Source organism: Sminthopsis crassicaudata, chromosome 3 (genome assembly GCF_048593235.1).
Source record: "Sminthopsis crassicaudata isolate SCR6 chromosome 3, ASM4859323v1, whole genome shotgun sequence".
In the NCBI taxonomy this organism is placed as follows: domain Eukaryota; kingdom Metazoa; phylum Chordata; class Mammalia; order Dasyuromorphia; family Dasyuridae; genus Sminthopsis; species Sminthopsis crassicaudata.
The window spans coordinates 605,859,289-605,881,818 of NC_133619.1; the positions used below are offsets into that span (position 1 = coordinate 605,859,289).

A 22,530-nucleotide genomic window follows, 5' to 3' on the forward strand; every position below is an offset into this window, starting at 1 on the left:
TTTTTCATCTGAATTAAGACCCTAAGATCCAGTCCCCCCCTTTTCTGCTAAGGTACATATGGAGTCAGAGAGCTTTACACCTTTTTGATCTCATAGATGCCTTAGTTTCACTTTTTAAAAAGGTTGTAAAATTGAAGTGGCAAAGTAGGAGTGTGAAGAGGCAAGCCCATGTAGCCACCCCCTTCCCTTTCCATTCTGGTCATCCTAAGGGGAGGGCAGCAGTGGTCCCTGTTACCGGCGAGTTTGGGAATTCTGAGCTGTGAGTCTAAAAATCCAGCACTGACATGGTGAGTGGCCAGCAGCCAGCCTAGGTGCTGATGGGAGGGGCAGGCTGGGAAAAACAGGGCAGTTTAAAGCATCTGTGCCCGTCATTAGGATAACAGCAGGAACATGAGTTGCCACGGATCTTCTGCCTGGGTGAGATGCAAAGAACCTGGCAGATAATCCTAGAGATGACTATTTTCACCAAAAATCCCTTTGAATTAATCAACAACAGTTTGAAAATCAGCGTGGTATTTCAGGAAGAGGGATATTCTTGGTGCCGGAAGCCCAGGGTGGGTGCAAGACCAGCTTATACACTATTAACCCTGCTTAGACACCTCTTTGGCCCACAGTTTCCTCTAATTAAACATAAGGTGTGTATGTTCATGCTCTAGTATGTGTGCACTAGTGAGTGTATGGATGAGGAGAGGGGAAGGGGGGGAAGTGGCAGCACAGCACAAGCTTCGATTCCCTCATTTAAAAATGGGAGGTGGGCAGATTTCACAATGGATGCTGAGAAGTCTTCCAGTTCTAAATCCAGGCTCCTAACTATGGCTAGAACATTATTGGAGATGGGGCTCTTTCCCATTCTTGTAGGGGTACATTCCCTTTCTAATATTTTACACAATAAAGTCTTGTCCAGCTCTAACTTTCAATGATTCAATTCCTTCGGAGAACTGAATAAATGAAAGCAATCTATAGTGAGAAAGAGTTCTGACCACCAGATAGACTTTATATAAAACAAGGAAGTATTTATATATTTAGTTTAATAATTGACACATAAGATACCACATTTAAATAAATATATTAAAATCATTTAAAGCACTTTTAATTGCAATTTTGGACTTCAGATATGTCAAATACATATACACCCATAATTATTTCTCTAGATTGTTCTTTCACTTACTTTTCAAAATGAGTTACATCATAACTTGACCAAAGTCACTTTGGTGAAATAATTTCCATTAACACTTCATAACTGAAACCAATACTTGACAGAATAATATATATATGTTATACATATGGTTACACATACACATATATATAAACCCCCTACATTCATGATTTTAGAGTGCTTTGTAACTTTCCGAGTTTCTTACAACAGTACTTTTACCACTTTTTTTTTTTTTTTTAAATCAGCTTGTCACTTTTCATTCAAGAGGATATTCAGCAAAGTTTATAAAATAGTATTATAAAAGACTGGGTGTGAGTTACAAAAACAAAACACAGCATAAAAGCCAAGCAGGGCTTCTGAGGGAAATCATGTCTCTTCACTGCCATAAATCTTCAGTGCGGCCAAACTTAAAGACCAGGCCTCTGTTAAGAGAAGGAAAAAACATGATTTGAGTGCTTGAAGGTTTCTGGGAGAAGGACAATATATTCGGGATACAGAGATTTCATATTTTTAATCCAAATACTTAAAACTAAAGCTCGATTGTAACACTTATGTCTGAGTGCAGAAAACTGTGGCCTTATGAAGTTAAATAATTTGTTCAAGGTAAACACCTGAATGGCCAATTCTGCCCAGAGCTGCCCCTGGTTCCCTGAATCCAAATTCATGTCCCTTTTTAACTTTTTTTTAAACTTTTAAGACTGTTTCACATAATGTAAACCTCTGTTCAGTCAGAATATGTCAGAGTTCAACAAACATAATATTATTTTGCTTATTATGTACAAAAGCCCATGCCATGTATGGGGGGGGCAACAAAGATGTCTGAGACATGGTTCTTGCCCACAGGAGACTCTTTGTGTCCACCTTGTTTTCTAAGAAGGGCACTTCCCTTTTAATTATGACAAGATTGCTACCAGTGAGTGGGTGACACTGGCACTTTTTGTGAGAGATTAAGGCACCTCTGAGAGCTGTAAGATTTGCTCTTGGCTCCTCTAATTATCAGTTGTAAACATTAAGGCCAAATCTGGATCATGATTCTGAGAGTTACATGCTAGAGAATGGTCTATGCTTTTATGGGGAAAACTCAAAAGCTGGAAGTTGTGGCAACTAGTTTCTTGGAGGGTTTTTTTGTTTTGTTTTGTTTTGTTTTGTTCAAGGGTGATACCCACGTTCCTTCATACTCTTTAATGGTCAGATTGTCACTTTGGTAGTTTCCACTAGCTAGCTCAGATTTTTTGAAGCAGGAGCTACAATGTTATTTTTGAACCTTATTCTTTGACATTTCAGAATAACGTGCAAATGAAGTAGTGAGAAGGTAGCAACGCCAAGTAATGTCTAATTCTCCTATTTCAATTAGCTAGTAGGTCATTCCCAAAGGCTGCTTAGTCTCACAAGCACAACAGTAGCTAATGGGAAAACAATCCAAGGGTTTCCAACAAACAGCTCCTTTAGCTAACTTGAGCAAGTAATCTGATCCATTTCTAGCATTTGGGGATCACAGTTCTGTCCTGGGGATAAGGAGATGCTAGGTCCTTGGGCAAGTTACTGCTTCCTTTCAGTAGGGCCTCTTGACAAAAGAGGGGATTAGATCAGATACTCTCAAAGGGCCCTTAAAGCTGTACCTCTTGGACAGGTAGGGTCAGAATTAGAGGCACAGATTGCGGCTTGGACGGGAGCAAGGAAAGGCTGGTCAGCCCTTGGTTCTCTCCCCTCCGCCAGCTGCTTCTTGCTTCTCCCTCCCCCACGGCTAGACTCCTCCTCAAAAAGAAATTAAGCTTTAGGAGTCATCAGAGATACAAAAATTTTAAGAATGGGAAAAGGACAGTCAGAATATTGAATTTAACCTCCTCATTTTACCTAAGAAAACTCAGGCCTACTGAGGTTAATCAATTTGTCCAAAAGAAAAACCTGGGGTGGCTGATGGCAGAGCTGTCCCCAGTTTTCTGAATCTAAATCCAATGTTCTTTCCACCATCTTTCTGTCACTTGGTAAGGAGCCAAGAGCATTAGAGCCAAGGTCAGATGGCAGCTGCCTAATAATCTTTCTTCAAAACTAAAGAGTTAATTTAAGCCTCTGTTCCATAATTTCAAATGAAGAGAAGCCATAAATACAAATACTTGTCAATTAGTTCACAGTGTCCCTCTCCCTAATTATGGGAATCCAAATTATTGAATTCCAAAGTTTGGAAAATAATTTCCTAAGAAGTAGTTTGCAAAATGGCCTGTGTCAACATGTTCTGACAAACAGTGCTTTTTTCCAAAGGTTTTTAGCAGTCATGGGGTGCCCACTTTTCAAAGAGGCCTAGCATTATTAGTCAACTGAGTAGAATTTTGGTCTTGATGCTTTTGCAAATAGGCACAAGCTGGACTGGAGTCAGATGACCTGGGTTCCAATCCTGCTCCTCACACAAATGCTTTATCTCCTTGTGAACATAATAAGGACAACTATACCTGGAGAATTTACCTCCCAGACCTACCTATGGTGAGGAACAAGTGAGACCATGCATGGAAAGTGCCATGAAAATAAATGCCAGAATGTCAGTAATGATGATGATGATGATGATGATGATGATGATGATGATGATGACAAACTTCAATCAAATCTATGCAGATCTGGAGCTTCCATAAGCATAAAAGCCACAAACACTCAAAGGTTCCCCAAAAAGGCTATTTTTACATCTTGCCTCAATCTGGGTGCTTAAGCTTTTTTAATGACAGAGGCAAATTGCCTCAAAAATGCTGCAATGCCTGAAGGCATGAATTAAATAGGGGTGAGCACCTAGTGGACAGGCTATTCCAGAACAGGCAATTAATATTTTAAGTAGGTGTCAAAGTGACTTCAGAAGTTTACCCTGTTAAGTTCTAGAACCTGAAGACTTCATTGAAGGTGTTTTAAAAAATTTTTTAAAATGTATTTTCGATGATGAGGGCACATGGGCAATTAGCATTTTAGAGTGCTCCAGGACTGAATTGAGTCAAACTGACATTTTTATTAAAAGCCCTGGTGTTTTATAAGGACTAAATGTTATTATCTCCCACTAGCTGGTATGTCAATCAAAAGAAATATTAGAAATAGGGCTCTCCCTCCCCCATTTTTTCTACTATTTTGGGCCTAGTGAAATTAATTACCATTACACCAAAACACAACATGTGCCCAGAAACTATTCTTTCATTATGTGTGATTGGCAGTCTTTCAATCAAAGGAGTTTACGTGTTCTCTAGCTCAATGGTCTCTGACTAGGGAAGCGTGGGGGAGGTGATCTTCCCATGATAGCTGCTTCAAACACTCCTCTAGCAGGCTCTGATGGCATCAGGTTAAAGTCTCATCCCCATTCCCTTTTTCAGTGAGGACAGGAAAAAGTGCATCTCCCAGGATGAGCTAGCATGATATGATACAATCAAGAAAGCCTAGACCACCATGAAGGGTAACCTTGAATGTTACAATCCATACATTCAGCAAGCATCAACTGAAGCTCCTAGGACCAAAATGCCCTGCCTGGGACTGAAGAGGCTACAGTAACAACTAAAAGCCATCCTGGAGGAGCTTATGCTATAGAAATGCTGCCCGAGACAGGCTTGCCACATCTGTTAAGTGAAATGGATGCACACAACACAGTCCTCCCACAGGCCTCTCATTTTCTCAGGAGGTTTAGGGAGCAACTGTAACAAGTGACATAGACATTTTTAAAAGACAGAAGGAATAGACACAGACTTACCCAAAAAAGATAAATGCATTCTGGAAAAAAACAGCAATTCCAGGGTACACTATTGGTTTTTCTGTTTGAAAAGAAAATAATTTACAATAAATTCCTAGTAGTTTAAATTCGCAATTATTTGTAGGTTCTAATATATTGGAAATGCCAAGTTTCCTGCAATCATGTGGCATGATCTGTTCTGGTTTTTCAGTTTAAATTCCTCTAAGGCTTGATCCCCACATGCTTTGAGTAATTACCTCCTAATTGGAATACGCATGAAGAGGAAGAGAAAATGACTCCCTGAAAGTTCAGCTATACCATTTTTCCTGCAGAGTAATTTCCAGTGTATCTGATTGGAATTCCATTTGATTAAGAGACCAGTGGAAGGACTGGCCAGTTCAGGTTCAGTTTGGAACAGTAAAAGGGTCAGAAAAAATAGAGCCTTTAGGCCTGTGGACTTACTGCTCTCATCAGTGCACAGGTACCTTGATGCCAACAATTATTTACACACAATACTTCCTGGCTTTTAACTGTTTATGTGAATAATTTGAAATTTTCTAAGTTGAGGACATAAGGAGTAGGGTATAGAAAATGAAATGTGCTGTTTGGAGATCAGCATTTAAGGACTTCTTAATTGAAAATGAGATAAAAGGGACTTAAACAAACCCTGAGCTTTTAAGTTTAAACTCAATTATAAAAATTTGAGTGTCAACAAGCACAGTGCCAGGCATGTACAAGTGCCTAGGATACAAAAAAAAAAAAAAAAAAAAAAAAAAAAAAAAAAGAAAGAGTTCCTAACTTCAAAAATTGGAAATTGTTCTGGGAAAGTACCACATAGCCAGAAAGCTCTGAGTTCAAGTGCTGCCTCTGGGCCAAGCTAATTATATGACCCTGGTTAGCCTTCACTTTAGTACTTTAGGCTCTAGGAAGTTCCTAAATCATTTGCAAGGTGCTGACCTGAATGGATAAGAGAAACCAGTGAAATCCCAGGTCTCATCCCTATCTACCCTGAGGCAATATTCCTCATGCCCACCCCCACTTCTATTTTTTTTCCCATGGAAGAGGATATTAATAAATAACAACTTTGCCATTTCAGGCTTTTGGAAAATAGAATTTTGGAGGTAATAATAGGAGCACTGGGCTGATATTTTGAATAGATCTATGGCATTTCCACATAAAAATCAAAGAGAAGTTGGACTGGGAAGGGGGAGAAAGAGACACACACAAGACTTTATTTTGTTTTTCTGAGACCCCCTTAGGAGAAGAATCTTCATGAATGATCAGGGGGGCATCCTTGGTATACAAAAGGATACATCAGGAGGAGACCAAGATCCGATTTCAATTTGTGAGATTATCAGCAATTTGAAAGGAAGCTCAAAAGGCTGTGTGTGTGTGTGTGTGTGTGTGTGTGTGTGTGTGTGTGTGTGTGTGTGTATGGGGTGTGATATTTTGCGTGTGTGTGTGTGTGTGTATGTATGGGGTGTGTGTGTGTGTGATATTTTGCAGGGAGCCTGAGTGGGAGAAATTATAGAGGAGGTAGGGAAGCAGGATCTGGGAGAGGGGGAAGATTTTTTTGGTTGTATATGAGGTCTGAAAATGATCCTATAGATAAAAGGGCTTAACTGTCTTTTCAGTGCTTCATCTACAAACAAAACACCTCCAAAAGAATGATGAAATCCTAAAAGTTTAACGGCAATTTTTGAATTAAAACAAAACATAATAAAATATTTAGTCCAGATACTGCTTCTAAATCAACCAGAATCTGTTTTCTTTTACCTTTGACGACATAGCCTCCAAAGAGGATCCACATAGATGCAATCAGAGATCCAAAGGCCAACATAAATCCAATTAACAGCCAAATTCGAGCACCTTTAAGAAAAATTATAAACATATTAACATGAAAATATAGATATTTTGTTTGTGATCTGATTACAAATTTTGTGTACTAGAAGAGGGAACGAAGGGGAGGGATGAAATCCATCAGCTTTTAGATGCTATGAGGAAGTATCTAAAATGGCTACAGAAACTGTAAAAATCTGGAATTAGGATTTCAATTCCACAATTCTGTCAGCTGTCATTACTTACTTTCAAGGTCTGGATCTATCTTTACTTTACCAAACTCACCCCACCTCCATCCTAACCTTGCTCATAAAATGTCAAGTATGAACAATGTTTCACAATAAAATACTGGCTCATGCATTCTTTCAGGCTGCTCAATAGATAATTTCCTTTAAGAATTAAATATGGGAAAATATAAATTTCTTTTGCAAGGAAAATGTCTTTCAGACAGCCTTCCCCTCATCTTTTTCCATAATAAATCTGCATTCACTGAGGAGGGAATATATAAACCATCATCTTTCACTATTTTAGGATAGTGAAATGAATTCAAATTGGGCAGTGCTGGCTAGCACTTGGGAATGCTGCATTATAATTTTGATAACAGATGAGGACAATCACCTTTTAAGTCACATTTACGTAATATTTATGAATATTTGCTATACTTTATTACAAAGTGAAATAAATTGAATCATTTGACTAGCTAAAATGAATTCTGAAATAAATGAGTTTTTTGACTTAATTAGCTCAAGTATTTAATAAAAGTAGTGCCCATGAGCATCATAGCTCAATAAAGCATAGCAGAAGTGATAGATTATATATTAATTCCTGGCTTCCTACCCAAAGTATAAAATCCTAGGTGTGAGTTAAGCCATTATTCATGAAATCTGGGTTCAGAATGATTACCTCTAAGGTTCAGGCCCTACTTAAAGTTGTGTCCTAAAATCCAGTATCCTTTTAGTCATACAAGTAGATTTCAAATTCCTACATTACCAGTTTCAGCATATTAATTATGGTAGCAATAAACAAGAGGCAGTAGAAACATGAGAATTGTAGACTGAAATATGTCCCAGAGTGAGAAAAATTTCCCCAAGTATACAAATTTAAGAGTATTTTAAAGTAGACCTTTATTTCCTATTTTCAACAATCACTAAATAATTAGTCTTTGACATTCAGCTAAACTTTTCTTCTAAAAGTAATTTATGTGATTTTAAAAATTTCATTTCATCATCAAAAAGCTATTAGCCATCTTTATAAAAAAGATCTATGAATGAACTCCTTGAGATCGAGATGGTGCTTTGTTTAAAGTTTAATGTAAAATATTAAATAAGACTGAAAGCAATACTAATTTTGAGAAATTCAAAGGCAGAAACTATCTGTTACAATTTAATCAAAAATAACAAAGAATTTTGTGAGTTGAGACAAAAGAAAATGTGAGTTGAGATGTAGAGGAGGTTGGCTCACAACTTCCTGGAAGGAAGTACAGGAACTTCCCCTGACCCTGAACTCTGGTCTCCTGACTCCCAACTTCTAAAACCTCTGGAAACATTTACCTAAACTCATTAATGACTCTTTTAACATAAGCTTTGACTGCGTCTTCAGCCTGTGATGACTGAGAAGCTGCTGACTCTTCTTCCTAGTCCTCTGAGTAAAAGTTTCTTTGTGGGTCTTGACCTCATATGGGGTCCCGTAACTGAATGTGGGGGTTGCGAGAAATATGGCAATAGTAATAGTAATCTACCAAAATTTAATTATTTATGTAAAAATAAACAAGCACATCCATTTCAACTTGTTTATGTCTTTACTAAATGGCAAAATTACATATATACCAAAGAATTGTTTTAAAATAAATTTCTTTATGATTTACTGTCAGTAAATATTTGATTCATATATTTATTTTCTATACTATGTATTTGGGGTCCTCAGGCAAAAAGGGCTTGTGATGAAAAAAGCTGGAGCAGCCCTGGTCCAAGTGTCTGTGTGGCTCTCAGAGCGAGAAGTCCTGGGTACTTGATTCAGAAGCAGCTGTCTGTGCACACATCACAGTTTCCCTCCTATTCTGTACACTTTGGCAGGCACTTGACATTACTTATCCCTCTACCTTCCCCTGAGCCTTGCAGGGTTTTGTTTTGTTTTTTTAACCCAAAAGGTTTTAAATAAATGCCAGATGACTGGCTGCTTACCTGTTTGACCCAGACACCCTTCACTGTAACTATCACCGTGAACCTGTCCATTGGATACTGCATTAATCCTGAATAAAATAAACATAATGAAGTCTGACATAACAAAACAAAATTTACTACAAGTACCTTACTCAGTTTTTACATTTGGAATATAAAATACTCTCAACTATTTATATTAATTAGGGAAGGCTATGTGTGTCTGAGCTTGTGTTTTTTTATGTAAAAAGGGATAAATGAACTTGACATGATATAGTTCCTTATTTTTAAAAGGTATTTCTGTACTCACATTTCATAATAACTGAAATCTGTGAAATCATAATAATTACATTAATGACAGACATGTTGTGAAAGCCTAATCTAGGAGAAATTAAGGAGCTTGATCTCACATAATACTAGGTGTTTAAAATGCATTTATAAATAATATTATAGCAGACTGTGTGTGTGTGTGTGTGTGTGTGTGTGTGTGTGTGTGTGTGTGTGTGTGTGTGTGTGTGTGTGACTTATTCTTTATATTATAAATTCCATGGGGCAAGGACTCTGTTTGCTTTAAACTCTGTGTCTAGCTTGGGTCAGGGTTCAATGGCCTCTGGCCCCCAGATCCAGGGCTTCCATTATACATTCTGCCTCTGCTAATGAATGCTGAAGAAGCAAGTGGTCTCAAGTCTGGATTCTCGAGCCATGCTGGAGAAGATCAGCTAATTGGACCTGGGTGCTACATTAGGCTGCCCCCTCATTTCTGTCCTGATCTAGTCCTGACTCTGTGACAAGCTGTGTAAGTACTCCAGGCACAGGACAATGTAATAACTGCTCTGGGCCCATTTCCTCTGATGTCAGCTGAGGAGAGCTGGGAGAGTTGGTTTCTAAGATCTGATATAAGTCTTTAGATCTTGTTAAGCTCTTCTGCCTTGGAGAGCTAATCCATTATGGATACAACTGGACTCAAGGGTGTAATAGGAAGGCTGGGCAAGGAGTAATGAACAGTGTTAAACAAGTTGAGACTTACTAGCTATGTGACCAAGTGCAAGACTTACTAGCTATGTGACCAAGTGCAATTCTCAGACTTAGCTTCTTCATCGTAACAGCACCTAATTCACAGGGTTGTTATGAGGCTCAAATGAGATAACAAATCAAGAATTTATAAATGTTACCTGCTACTGTCATCATCATCATCATACAAAAAATATTTCTACAAGGAGATATTAAAATCTTTAACAAAAACATGACTTTTTTTTCCTAGAGTACACGAGTGATTTCATCAATGTACAAAACTCTTGGTGAGATGATTGTGCTAGTAGAGCACTGCTCTGAAGCTCACAATCTTAGCCCTAAGTTTGAAGGCCTCTAAGAGACTAAGTGATGTGTCCAGGGTCACATGGCTAGTAAGTCTCACTAAGAAATAGCAGCTCCATAGTCAGTACATGCATAGGTTGGCCTTGGACCTGGTGTAAGGTCTTGATTCTATCCCCTATGGCACAATGTTGTTTATAACCAAAACAAAACTCATAAATATGGAACTGGTGAAATTTCCCATTTAATAAAATATATTCTAATATGGTTTCAGTGTAGAATAATTGAAATAAAGTGTTAGGGACTGGAGATAATATATTGGGCTTTCTAAAAAAAAGTTATAACATTTGGATATTTTGCTCATTTTTTAAAAGGATAATTACTTTTTTGATGGAATAATTGAACAGTAAGACCATTAGCCAAATAGATTCTAACTTGCCTTGGTCCTTTTAGTTGAAGGTAGAACTAGATTTGTCTATAGTCACATATGTGTGGAAAAAATTTATGATTTAAAATTTGGAATCAAGAGGTAAGTGGGCATAGGGACATTGGACATTTTTTTGGTTAAAATTCAATCCAGAAGTCTTTAAGAAATATTTGATAATCTAAATCCTGACAGTAGTATTAAGAGACTGATGCTTACATGAGGAAGGCAAGAGTTGCTACTACTCCACAGGCATGATAGGAATGGTGGAAGTTTTCCATAGAGGGATACTTAACAGCTGCATCTATAATGATCCACCAACCTGTAAAAAACTGTTAAAAACCAACATGTTATCTTGAGTGACCAATGAAGGAATTTTCAGTTTGATAAGTTAAAAATGGAATACTTTATTTAAATATTTTAAAAATTTAGCCAAGAATGACACTGTATGCTCATAACTCCTGCTACTGCAAAAGACCAAAGTTGGGGGATTGCTTGAGATTCAGAGTTCTTAGCTGCAGCATGTTTAAAGCCAACCATATATCCATAACAAGTCTGGTATCAATTCAATTCAATAAACATTTATTAAATATCTATTATGCATGAGACACTATGCTAAATGCTGAAAACAAATGAGAAAAAGGAAGACAATTTTTGCCCTTAAGTAATCTATAAAGAATTATAAATGCTAGCTGCTACTTTATTATCACACCAAAAATATTTCTACAAGGAGAGAATAAAACCTTTAACACACACATGCCTTTTTTTCTCTAGTGTACACAAGTGATTTCATCAATGTACAAAGCTCTCGATGAGGAGATGACTGTGCACAGTATAAATCTGGCACGATCTTAGCAAGTGTGAGGGCTCCTGAGAGACTAAGTGATGTGTTCAGGGTCACATGACTAATGAGTGTCATGAAGAAAGAGCAGCTCTACAGCCAATAATTGCAGAAGACAACTCACAATAGGAAACTGGTAAGCAATGAAGTAGGGTGAATTGGACACTGGGGGTTTAGCCAGCACGGGGGCACTGTGTTCCGCAAAGTTCAAAACAAGTGGAACTGCAGACAGAAAGGGGACTTAGTAGAAAAGTTATGTTACTTCTATAAAAGAAAACTTTCGGGAAGAATTTACTACCTCAGCCTCCAGTCCTCCAATCAGAGGGGGGAGGAGGTTGAGTATCCCCAGCTGAGTTATCATCATCAACAAAGTCAACCCCCCCAAAATGGTGACCAATAGGTTGCTTAAGGAGGAGCAAATTGGACCAGATTAGAAAAGGAACTTTCTTACTGATCAATAATGGTTTGGGCCTAAAAGTAGCTGTTGTACTTCTAGTCCAAAGAAGATTTTTTTGACTTAAGCTCAAAAAAAAAAAAAAAAAGAAGCAACAAAAATCCTCAACAAACCCACTAAAAAATATTTTAACTTTAATATAAAAAGTAATTTAGACAAGCGTGGAGGTCTATTTCAATATAATATACACATTTCTAGTAAACTGAGAAATTTCTTAAATTAAAAGCTTAGTATGCTTCCTTACAGAGAAAGGGAATCTTTGATTTAACACTTACTTAATGGCAGTACATTTTCAGTGCTAAAATGGGCTTTCTTAATAGAAAGAATATTGGATTTTAAATCATAATATATAGTGTTCAAATTTGGGCCTCATGTGATACTTGGACAAGTCACTTAATATTCTGAGCCTATTTTCATATCTCTAAAAAAGAAGTACAATATACCATCTTTAAAGAGTTTTAAGGGAAATGACCATGATAGTTATTACGAATAAACTTATCCGAACTATTATTTTTCAGTGGCATAACAAAACTCTGAAGGCTGCCAAAAATTTAGCAACAATCTGCTACAACTACAGTAACATGTAGAAGGGAAAGGAGTGAGGAACAACCCAACATACCACTGGATTGAAAAAGCAGCAGTGACATATTGCTGCAGCCTTTAGGAAGAATTTTGAGCTGTCCCAATGCAAGGCTGCAACAAAACTTGACAAATTTGACAAATACTTATTGAGTATATGTTGGTTACACAGCAGTGCTAGGCCACTACGGAAGCCCAAGTATACATAGGAAAGCCCTTGATTTTATGGAGCTCATGTGATCGGAGGATAAAGCAATAACATTAACACAAAATGGGACATGAAAACCAAAAACAAGATGCTGCGAAAGTCTACAAAAGAAGGTTAATGTCTTTCTGAAGGATCTCAGACTTCACCAAGAAGGAGGCTTTGAAAAGGGCTCGGGAAGAGTGGGAAGAAGGGAGGAAAGAAGGAAAACCAGGGAAAAGAGGCAGCTGTGGGGCAGATACAAGGCTTGGGCCCAGAGCATTGAGTACTATCTAGAGCAGACACTTCCATGATGGATGTTTTATGTTCTAACAATCCTTAAAGAGATATCTAAGCAGGAAATATTTTTGGAAGAGAAAATTCTTATATAGCAATACCTGAATCAACATTATGTCTGTGGAACAAGATTAAGTGCTGTACAGCACAGCCCCTTTCTGTTCTTATAGCCAATTCTGCCAATCCTGGGAAGTCAACCTACTGGGCAGTGTGAGGAGGATCAGGCTGAGTGGGGGGCTGGGCTTGCCTTCTCTTCTCCCCAGCAAAAAGGAATACGGGTCTGCCAAGTGCTGCACCCCCAAAGCTCTAGCAAGTCAATGCATTTGGGCAAACCTAGAGGGTTATCAGAGGGTGGCCTTGAAAGCAGGGAGGGAGCCAAGTAGAAGAAAAAATCGATGTTCCAGAGAATAGATATAACTAATCAAAAAAAGATAGTTGCTCAGTCAGTTTTTACTCATTTCATCTTTGAACAAATGTATTTTCTATCCCAATCTCCTCTTGTACACCTCCTATGCCCTTCGTTTTGTAGAATAGTACACTTCTGACCTTTCTCCTTTTATTCTTAGACCCTAAAGGGATTTGGGGGCAAATCTCAGTCTATTCTAATGGCTACATATGGTCAGCTGCTCCTTTATACAAGCAATCAGGAGCTGCCACATCTACCTAGCACTCAGATGGCTATATGGAGTGCATTCCCTTCTGGTACTCAGACAAGTGATCTGTGGGTCAGAAACCTGGGCACTTGTCCTAGCTGCACTGATTATTTGCTATGTAATGTGGATACATGTTAGCTTCTTCATCTCTAAAATGGGAAGTAGGACCAGATCTTTAAAGGTTCTTTCCAACATGCCATGTTTTGAAGAAATATTTTTGGTTTCTATCATTCTCATTAAATTAATTCTAATTATAGTTCCAATATAAAAACAATCAGAAAATACTTATCTAGTAAGACATAATGTATCATGTTCTAAAATTTAACACCACACATAACATCAGTATCACCAATACTTTAGGAGGCAGTCACAGGGATTAACTGTACTTTGAAGCACCAGTGAAGGAAGTTCTGCCACTAGCACAGGGAGCCATCTCCTAGAGATGTGGTTCTCTTCTAAGCAAGAGCTGGGCTGGCTCTTGGTCCATCTCCAAGCTATGTCAGAAAGCTCATCAGCTTCACAGGGCCAGAGGACCACGCTCACACTCCACTAAGAAAGCCTTTGAAAACTAGGGTGGCTACCATGACATAATGAAGCAGTGAACGAAACAGGAGTTTATTAAATGAAAGACACCAAGCCCCCTAGATAGCAGGTAGACCAATACATGTTAAATATGTTAAAGTATATATTAAATACGATATATGCATACAAATTTATACAGTTATCTTGCTGCACAAGAAAAATTGGATCTAGAAAAAGGTTAAAAAAAAACCCCAAGAAGGAAGACAAAAATGCAAGCAAACAGTAACAGAAAGAGTGGAAATGCTATGTTGTGATCTACACTCATTTCCCATAGTTCTTTCGCTGGGTACAGCAGGTTCTCTTCATTACTGAACAACTGGAACAGATTAGGATCATCTCATTGTTTAAGAGAGACAGTTCCATCAGAATTGATCATCATATAGTATTGTCATTGAAGTGTATAATGATCTCCTGGTTCTGCTCATTTCACTCAGCAGCAGTTCATGTAAGTCTCTCCAGGTCTCTCTGAAAATCAAATGCCATTTCTTCAAGTATACTACTATTTTATTACATTCACATATTATTTTTTTCCCTTTTTTATTTTTTTTTTTTTGAGGCTGGGGTTAAGTGACTTGCCCAGGGTCACACAGCTAGGACGTGTTAAGTGACTGAGATCAAATTTGAACTCGGGTCCTCCTGAATTCAGGGCTGGTGCTCTATCCACTGCGCCACCTAGCTGCCCCCTACATTCACATACTATTAATTTGTTAAGCTATTTCCCAAATGATGAGTATCTACTTCATTTCCAATTCTTATCCATGACAAAAAAATAAAAAAAATAAAAATAAAAAAATTTTTAAAAATGAAGCTATGATTATTTTGGTGTATATGGGGATTTTCTTCTCATCCATGGTTTCCTTGGGTTAGTACAAACAAAACTTAAATTAACCAAAGAGAGTAAATATCAGATCCCTGTAGGTGGGGATGACAGGATCTTTATCTTCCCCATATAAAGATGATACAAAAACATACATAGCAATAATTTTTTGAGTTTAGTAAATTATACTATTGTTGGTATCCCAAAATAGAAATTTAACAAAAGCAAAGACAATTTTGTCAATTTAAGTCACATAAAGAGAACAAAAAATGGAGGCAATCATAGCCATATACATACCAGAAGTCCAGCTACAATAGATGCAATAGTATTACGTTTTTCTCCCCAGTCAATGCACTCTGAACATCGAAGACCTTCCAGAAATCCAGACATTTTTCAAGTCTCTAGGAAAAAACTGAACAAGGCATTCAATCATTTAAACTATATTTATATTGATATGTCCCTAGTGAAAAAGTGACAATTCACATCAAATGTATATAACATATTATGAAGAAATTAGGTACAAAATTATGGATGCTTTTAACTCTATTTATCCCACAACAGAGAATATCTGCAGTGTTTTGGCCTTCACTAAAGGCTTACTCCTACGTCTCATTGTGTTATGGAAGTAGCCTGGACTCTAAATTATGCCCATGCATCACAAATTTTGGCAGGTTCTATTAAGCTGAAAAGACCTGCAACTCATTATTAATGATGGACAGTTTCTGTTATTAAGAGGACTAACCTAGTGAGAGATGGAATAGAATGAGAGATGGATAAGTTCATCATGCTACTCATGATGTATAATGATTTAGTCACAGTAACTCATGAAACAAAGAATAATTTTAAAAATTTTCTGCAGTCCTATACAGCTTCCTTCTACTGCTGCAGAGGCAGAAAAGCAAAAAAGGGGCAAGAGGTAAAAAAAAAATCACAGTTCTTACACCATCAATAAACACAGGTTTAATTTAATAAAGCAATGACTAATGAGTTGACATGCTACCATAATATAATAGAATCAGCAGAAGCTAAACTTCTATATTAACATCTTCACTAGAAAACAAAGCAGAAGACATAAGTAGTTTAATTTAAGTCTTGTCTCATGGGTTTTCCTTGGAGAGGCAAATAAAAGAGTTGGCTTCTTCTATCTAAGGGAAATAAAAAACTGCTTTTCCTGGGATACTTGGTTATCCTGTTTTACAGTGTGCTTGATCTTCACAAGAAAAAAACCCATGATGGGCAATAACTACAGCAGTGGCAGCAACATCTGACAGAGAAGATGAAGAAATACACATATTGTATCAACTCGATAAAATCTCCCAAAGCAAAACATTGCTTAACTTAACAGTGATTCCAATGTAAAGATGGGTAGGAAAGTCCAAGGCAAAAATTTGGAAAATATGGTTCAGGACAAAGAAATGAAAGAGAATTACAGAATTTTAGGGTTCATCAAGATCAATCCTTACCTGAACAAAAATATTCTTCTGAATGTAGTGGACAATTGTTCACTCAGCTCTTGCTAAGAGACTGCCATACTCCTACAAAAGGCAGCCCACTCCCCTTCAGAGAGATCTTCCTGACCTCAAGCCTAAATTTGCTTTTCTGCTTCTACACATAATCTGTTTTCTGAAGAAAAGAGAATTATGATAATGACAGCTGACAGTTATATAGCTCTGCAAAGTGTTTTACAAATATTTTCATAACCTCCCTTGCCAGTAGGTGCTATTATCACCCTCATTTTACAGATGAGGAAACTTGAAGCAGTTAAAGAGGGTCACACAGCTAGTAAGTGTCTCAGGTTGGATTTAATCCATCTCTTTCTGATTTTTGACCTGGTAGACTCTACCCACTCCTTCAAATAATTGAAGACAATTACTTATTTCCCTCAAGTATTTTTCTTCTGGCTAAACATTTATAATTTAACTGATTCTCATATGGCTTGAACTTAAGACCTTTAGTGAGCAAAAAACTTTAGATACTTGTCTGGTTTATCAATATGGGAGTTTTCCTAACAATGCATATACAATGCCTGACTCCTTTCTATTTTCTCTCCAAACTTTGACACCTAAGTTGAGCTAGAGGATTTCTGTCCATTCTGTCCCCTTTGGTCTATTCTTGAGGGGACCATGGAAAGGACCAGCTGTTATCCTTCTATCCTGCCATATGATCAGCCCAACTTCTCAGTCACACAACTTCTTGATATTCTTTGCCTTTCCATTTCCCTGTGTGAACCTCATCATGTTTTTCAGAAGGAGTGGTGTTCTACGTCTCCCTGTCATACCAAGAAAATGTCTTGTATTCAAAAAAATGGACTTCTTCCAAGGCACTCCCAAAAAATTTTGGATAAAAAAAATTCCATTTGCATCCAGAAAAAGAACTACAGAGACTGAATGTAAATCAACACATCCTAGATTCACTTCTTTGTTTTTGTTTTTCTCTCCCATGGTTTTTTCCTTTTTATTCTGACTTTTCTCTCCCAACATGATTCATAAAGCAATGTGTATTAAAAATAAATAATTTTTAAATGGACTTTTGATGTTATGGGAAACTTAGATAAGGATGCACTATAATTTTCCAAAAGGAATTTAGCATATTTGCCTCCTTCTTTTACACTGGGAACCCAGCTCATTTTTCTTCTATACTTGTGTGTCCCAGATGTTCGTTGTACTGGATAAGCTATGTCTAAATGGACATGTCCATTTAGACATATACTCAAGTCTGGGCAACAGACATTCTTTATCTATTTGGTCTTCCTGTGTGGTTGGCCAGGCCATTACATATCTCTTGTGAGGCTTTGTGAGATCTTGGGGCTTGATACAATTCAATACCATGTAATGAGCACCCTAGAGAAATTCACAACAAGCTGATCAGTATCATTCCTGAAGTGTGCACCGAGCATTGAGCCTCATGTTCCACATGTGGTTTGCCCGAGGCTGAGGGTAGCAGTACTATTACCTCCCAATTCTGGAAACAAGGCTCATCTGATTAGAATCTAAGATTTCATCAGCTTTCATGGCTGCAATATCACAAAACTGACATGTTCAAATTGTAATCTACAATACGTCCCCATCCCCATCTTTTTATCTGAATAGCTATCTACTCAAGAATATCTCATTTTGTGAAACTAATTTTTTAACCTAAATATAAGATTTTGCCTTAATCCCTATTAGGTTATATTTTATTAGGTCCAACTCCATGTTCTAACCAGTAATGATCTTTTTGAATCTTAGCACATCTGGTTAATAACAGCTATCCTTCCCAGTTGGCTATCAACTGTAACTCAATAAACATACCAGTCAATCAATAAATAAGCAATATGAAGTACTTATTATGTACAAGGCACTGACTACGTTAAGTGTTGATGACATATGTTCATAGATAAGTAAATATGGGATAAATACAAATAAATACAAAGTAACTGGGAGAAGAAGGATTAACAACTAGAGAACAACCTCTTGAAGTAGCCTTGAGAATTGAGATCTGAAACAAAAAGAATTTCTGTGAGATGAAGGAGAGAATCCCAAGTAGGAAACAGCAAGCAGGAAAATTTGACTGAAATGTATAGGGCATAAGGTGGAATCAGCCTGGCAGAGTAGGCAGGATTTAGATTGTGAAAGGCTTTAAATGGCAAGAGTTTGTCTTTTGGTGTATATGGAAATTTTCTTCTCATCCATGATTTCCTGGTGCAAAGGGGTCGTTTCCTGAATGTGGGAGTGAGATCATAGCTGTGTTTAAGCAATGATGCTTTGGCAACTATATTGGAGTTGAGGGGGAAAGAGGCCATAGGCACCTCTGTTGAGTTCCTTGTTCTCACATCATAGAAGATTAAAGATGACACAAAACTACACACAGTCATAATGCCCTACTGACTTAGTCAAACAAGCTATGAAAGACAGAAAAAGGAAAACACACTGATAGTGATTTCCCCAGAAGTTCAACTGAGGTAAAATAACTACCATAATAAGGAGACTAAGAAACTCCAAAAATGCCTCAGATGCTTGAACTGTTTTGTCAAGCACATAGACACAGGCAATATTGGTTAGAACAGAAATTCATCTGCAAAATGTTATTGAGGAAACTAGTGGCTGTTGACAATGGTGGGTGATTCACTTGTATTCACCTTACAAAATAAAGAAAAGTGATGGAGAGGAAAACAAGGATGCAGACAGTGTAGTCAGATGACTCAACTAAGCCAGATCATTCAAGAATTTCTATAGATAAAAGCTCAAGAACAATAATAACAAAAAGGCAAAAAAAATTTTGTAACTATCTATTTTTATTACCAAAGAAAAAACTTCCTAATGATTAGATCTACCTCAAAGTAAAACCAACTATCTTAGGAAATAGTGGGTGGTTCTTTACAGGTGGTCTTCCAACTAATATGGGGTGACTACTTATCCCCACATGATCTGATGGAGATCTATATGGTGAGTATTAGTAGACTGTAAAAGATTACTCAATGATGACATGCATGTAGGAAGTAGCCTAAAAAAAATAACATAGGAAAATTATGATTGGAAAATCAGGTAGAGTGTTAGGGTTAGCAGAAGATAGCTTAGTTATTGTTATTGTACTGGTACTGAAAAAAAAAGCTAGGAGAATGTCTTCAGTACACTAGATAAGATTTTCTAAAGAAGATTTATGGGAGGATATGGCCAAGATAGAAAGTCACATATGGGTTGCAAATTGCTGAACTAGCAGCAGATAACCCACATCATTGAAATCACAGATGCTCAGAAATATTGGGGAAATGTTTGAAGACTTCTAATTTTGAGAAACAAAAGATTCATTCATGTGTGTACATATGCTTCCAAGAGTCCTTCTAGTTCTAAATCAATGATCTTATATCTTTAATTTAAAGGATAGTTTTTATATAGTTATGAAACATGAAGCTAATTCTTGCCAGAACATTAAAATATCTTAATTGCTGATTGGCTACTTACTGAAAGTTGATGGCCGGCATTCTAGAACTATAACAGTTGCTTGACTAGTTTTAGATGACTTACAGCCTGTTCTAACATAAACATTGTAGAGGCAAAAGGAATTTAGATAATTTTAAGAGTCAGAACATCAGATTGTAAGATTTCCATATTGTCAAAAGCAGTGTCAATTGTATAAGAGAGAGAGACAGAAATACAGACAGACACACAGAAACTAAGCTTTTTCCTTTAATGGCAGGGCTAAAAGACAAGTAGATTAAGGGAAACAATGTAGTTTACCCAGATTCCAGCCGAGCATTTGACAATCTCTCATGCTAATCATGTGGACAAGATACAAAGACCCATGTGATAATTTGGGTCGGTCAACAAGCATTTCATAACATCTTACCATGTGCTTAGTGTTAGGAATAAGAGAAAAGGAAAAACAATCTTTCTCCTCAAAAAGTCCTCTGTCTGTTTGGAAGATCTCCAGTTGAATACTCCATGGATCTGAGGTCACATTAAGAATGATAATATTGAGAATAAGAAGTGCCACTGCCAGGATCAAAGCACATCTGGACTCTGGGCCATATATTTTAGTTAACTTTTAAGTTACGAGTACTTAAACTGGAACAAGGATTCTCAATTTTTTTGGGTGTCCTGTACCCCTCTGGAAGTCTATTGAAACCTATGGATCTCCTCTCTGAATAGTGTTTTTAAATATATAAAATGAAATATATTGGATTATTAAGGAAACCAATTATATTGAAATTTTACCAGTTACCAAAATATTAAAACAACAAGTTCATAGATCCTAGAAGAATTCTTGAGTTAGGAGGTGTCCAGAGTAGGATAAGCAGGATTCTGAAGATTCTCAAATCCATGTCACTTGAGGGCCATTTGAAGGAACTGCAGGTGTTTGATCTGAGGAAGAGAAGCCTAAGGGGGACAAAAGAGTTGCTTTCAAGTATTGTACCTGTGGAGAATACATTTGTTCTCCTGGGCCACAAAGGATAAGACACAGAAAAAAAGAGCAGAAACTGCAGAGAAAAAAAATTTTTGGCTTGATGTAAGAAAAGACTCCTTAATAGAGTTAAAGTGGACAGGAGGGATGAGGCCTTTATCTTGACCTTGTTGAAAGTCTTCCATCAATGGCTGGGCTGATGAGTCAGGTAAAATGCAGAAGGCATTTCTTTTCAGCAATTGGTTTAGCCTCTGAGGTCTCGTCCAACTCAGAGATTGTGTTCCACATTTCAGACAACAGAAGAAATTTTCTTTCAAAAAAGATTATTTTATAGCTATTATGTTCCTTCAAAACCTTTTTCATTTTAGCTATTATATTTCTTCAAATTTCCTCTACGAAATTAGACATTCTATTGCACAGTGCTTTTTTTCTGTGCTCATCTCCACCCAATCCATTTTTTAGTTACTCATTTTCCTTAAATGTCCTATCTCGTCATTCTGTGTGTGTGTGTGTGTGTGTGTGTGTGTGTGTGTGTGTGTGTGTGTGTGTGTGTGTGTAAATCCAATTTTCTTGTTGCACGTTAAGTATTAGATTTTGAAGGTATAAGTAACCTGGGTAGATAGACAATAGTGCTACCAATTTACATTCACTTCCCAGTGTTCCTTCTCTGGGTGTAGTTGTTTCTGTCCATCATTGAGCAACTGGAAGTGAGTTGGATCTTCTTTATGTTGAAGATATTCACTTCCATCAGAATATATTTTCATACAGCATTGTTGTTGAAGTGTATATTGATCTTCTGGTTCTGTTCATTTCATTCAGCATCAGTTCATGTAAGTCTCTCCAAACCTCTCTGTATTCGTCCTGCTGGTCATTTCTTACAGAGCAATAATATTCCATAACCTTCACATACCATGCTTTACCCAACCATTCTCCAATTGACGGACATCCATTCATCTTCCAGTTTCTAGCCACTACGAAAAGAGCTGCCACAAACATTTTGGCACATACAGGTCCCTTTCCCCTCTTTAGTATTTCTTTGGGGTATAAGCTGGATCAAAGGGTGTGCAGAGTTTGATAACTTTTTGGGCATAGTTCCAAATTGCTCTCCAGAATGGTTGGATCCTTTCACAACTCCACAAACAATGTATTAGTGTCCCAGTTTTCCCACATCCCCTCCAACATTCATCGTTATTTGTTCCTGTCATCTTAGCCAATCTGACAGGTGTGTAGTGGTATCTCAGAGTTGTCTTAATTCGCATTTCTCTGATCAGTAGTGATTTGGAACACTTTTTCATATGAGTGGATATAATTTCAATTTCATCATCTGAGATTGTCTGTTCATATCTTTTGACCATTTATCAATTGGAGAATGGTTTGATTTCTTATATATTAGGGTCAGTTCTCTATATATTTTGGAAATGAGGCCTTTATCAGAACCTTTAACTGTAAAAATATTTTCCCAATTTGTTACTTTCCTTCTAATCTTGTTTGCATTAGTATTGTTTCTACAGAAACTTTTTAGTTTGATGTAATCAAAATCTTCTATTTTGTGATTGATAATGATCTCTAGTTCTCCTCTGGTCATAAATTCCTTCCTCCTCCACAGGTCTGAGAAGTAGACTATTCTCTGTTCCTCTAATCTATTTGTGTTCTCATTCTTTATGCC

At 37.2% G+C, this 22,530-nt stretch overlaps 1 protein-coding gene across 5 annotated transcripts in view; it reads right to left on the reverse strand.

Annotated features, from left to right (window-relative positions):
* Nucleotides 1-992: 992 nt before the first annotated feature.
* Nucleotides 993-22,530, reverse strand: part of TMEM50A (transmembrane protein 50A) — a 29,505-nt gene continuing 7,967 nt past the window's right edge. For 3 of the 5 annotated variants that reach the window (XM_074305807.1, XM_074305805.1, XM_074305808.1), the window contains 6 exons: nt 15,282-15,396; nt 10,797-10,909; nt 8,867-8,934; nt 6,624-6,716; nt 4,869-4,929; nt 993-1,578 (listed from right to left, as the gene is read on the reverse strand). In XM_074305807.1, the coding sequence (XP_074161908.1) occupies nt 1,533-1,578; nt 4,869-4,929; nt 6,624-6,716; nt 8,867-8,934; nt 10,797-10,909; nt 15,282-15,374 (474 nt within the window). In that variant the 5' untranslated portion in view covers nt 15,375-15,396 and the 3' untranslated portion in view covers nt 993-1,532. Of the gene's footprint in view, nt 1,579-4,868; nt 4,930-6,623; nt 6,717-8,866; nt 8,935-10,796; nt 10,910-15,281; nt 15,397-16,447; nt 16,608-22,530 lie in introns of all 5 variants that reach the window. The other 2 variants (XM_074305806.1, XM_074305809.1) reach the window with 2 other exon arrangements.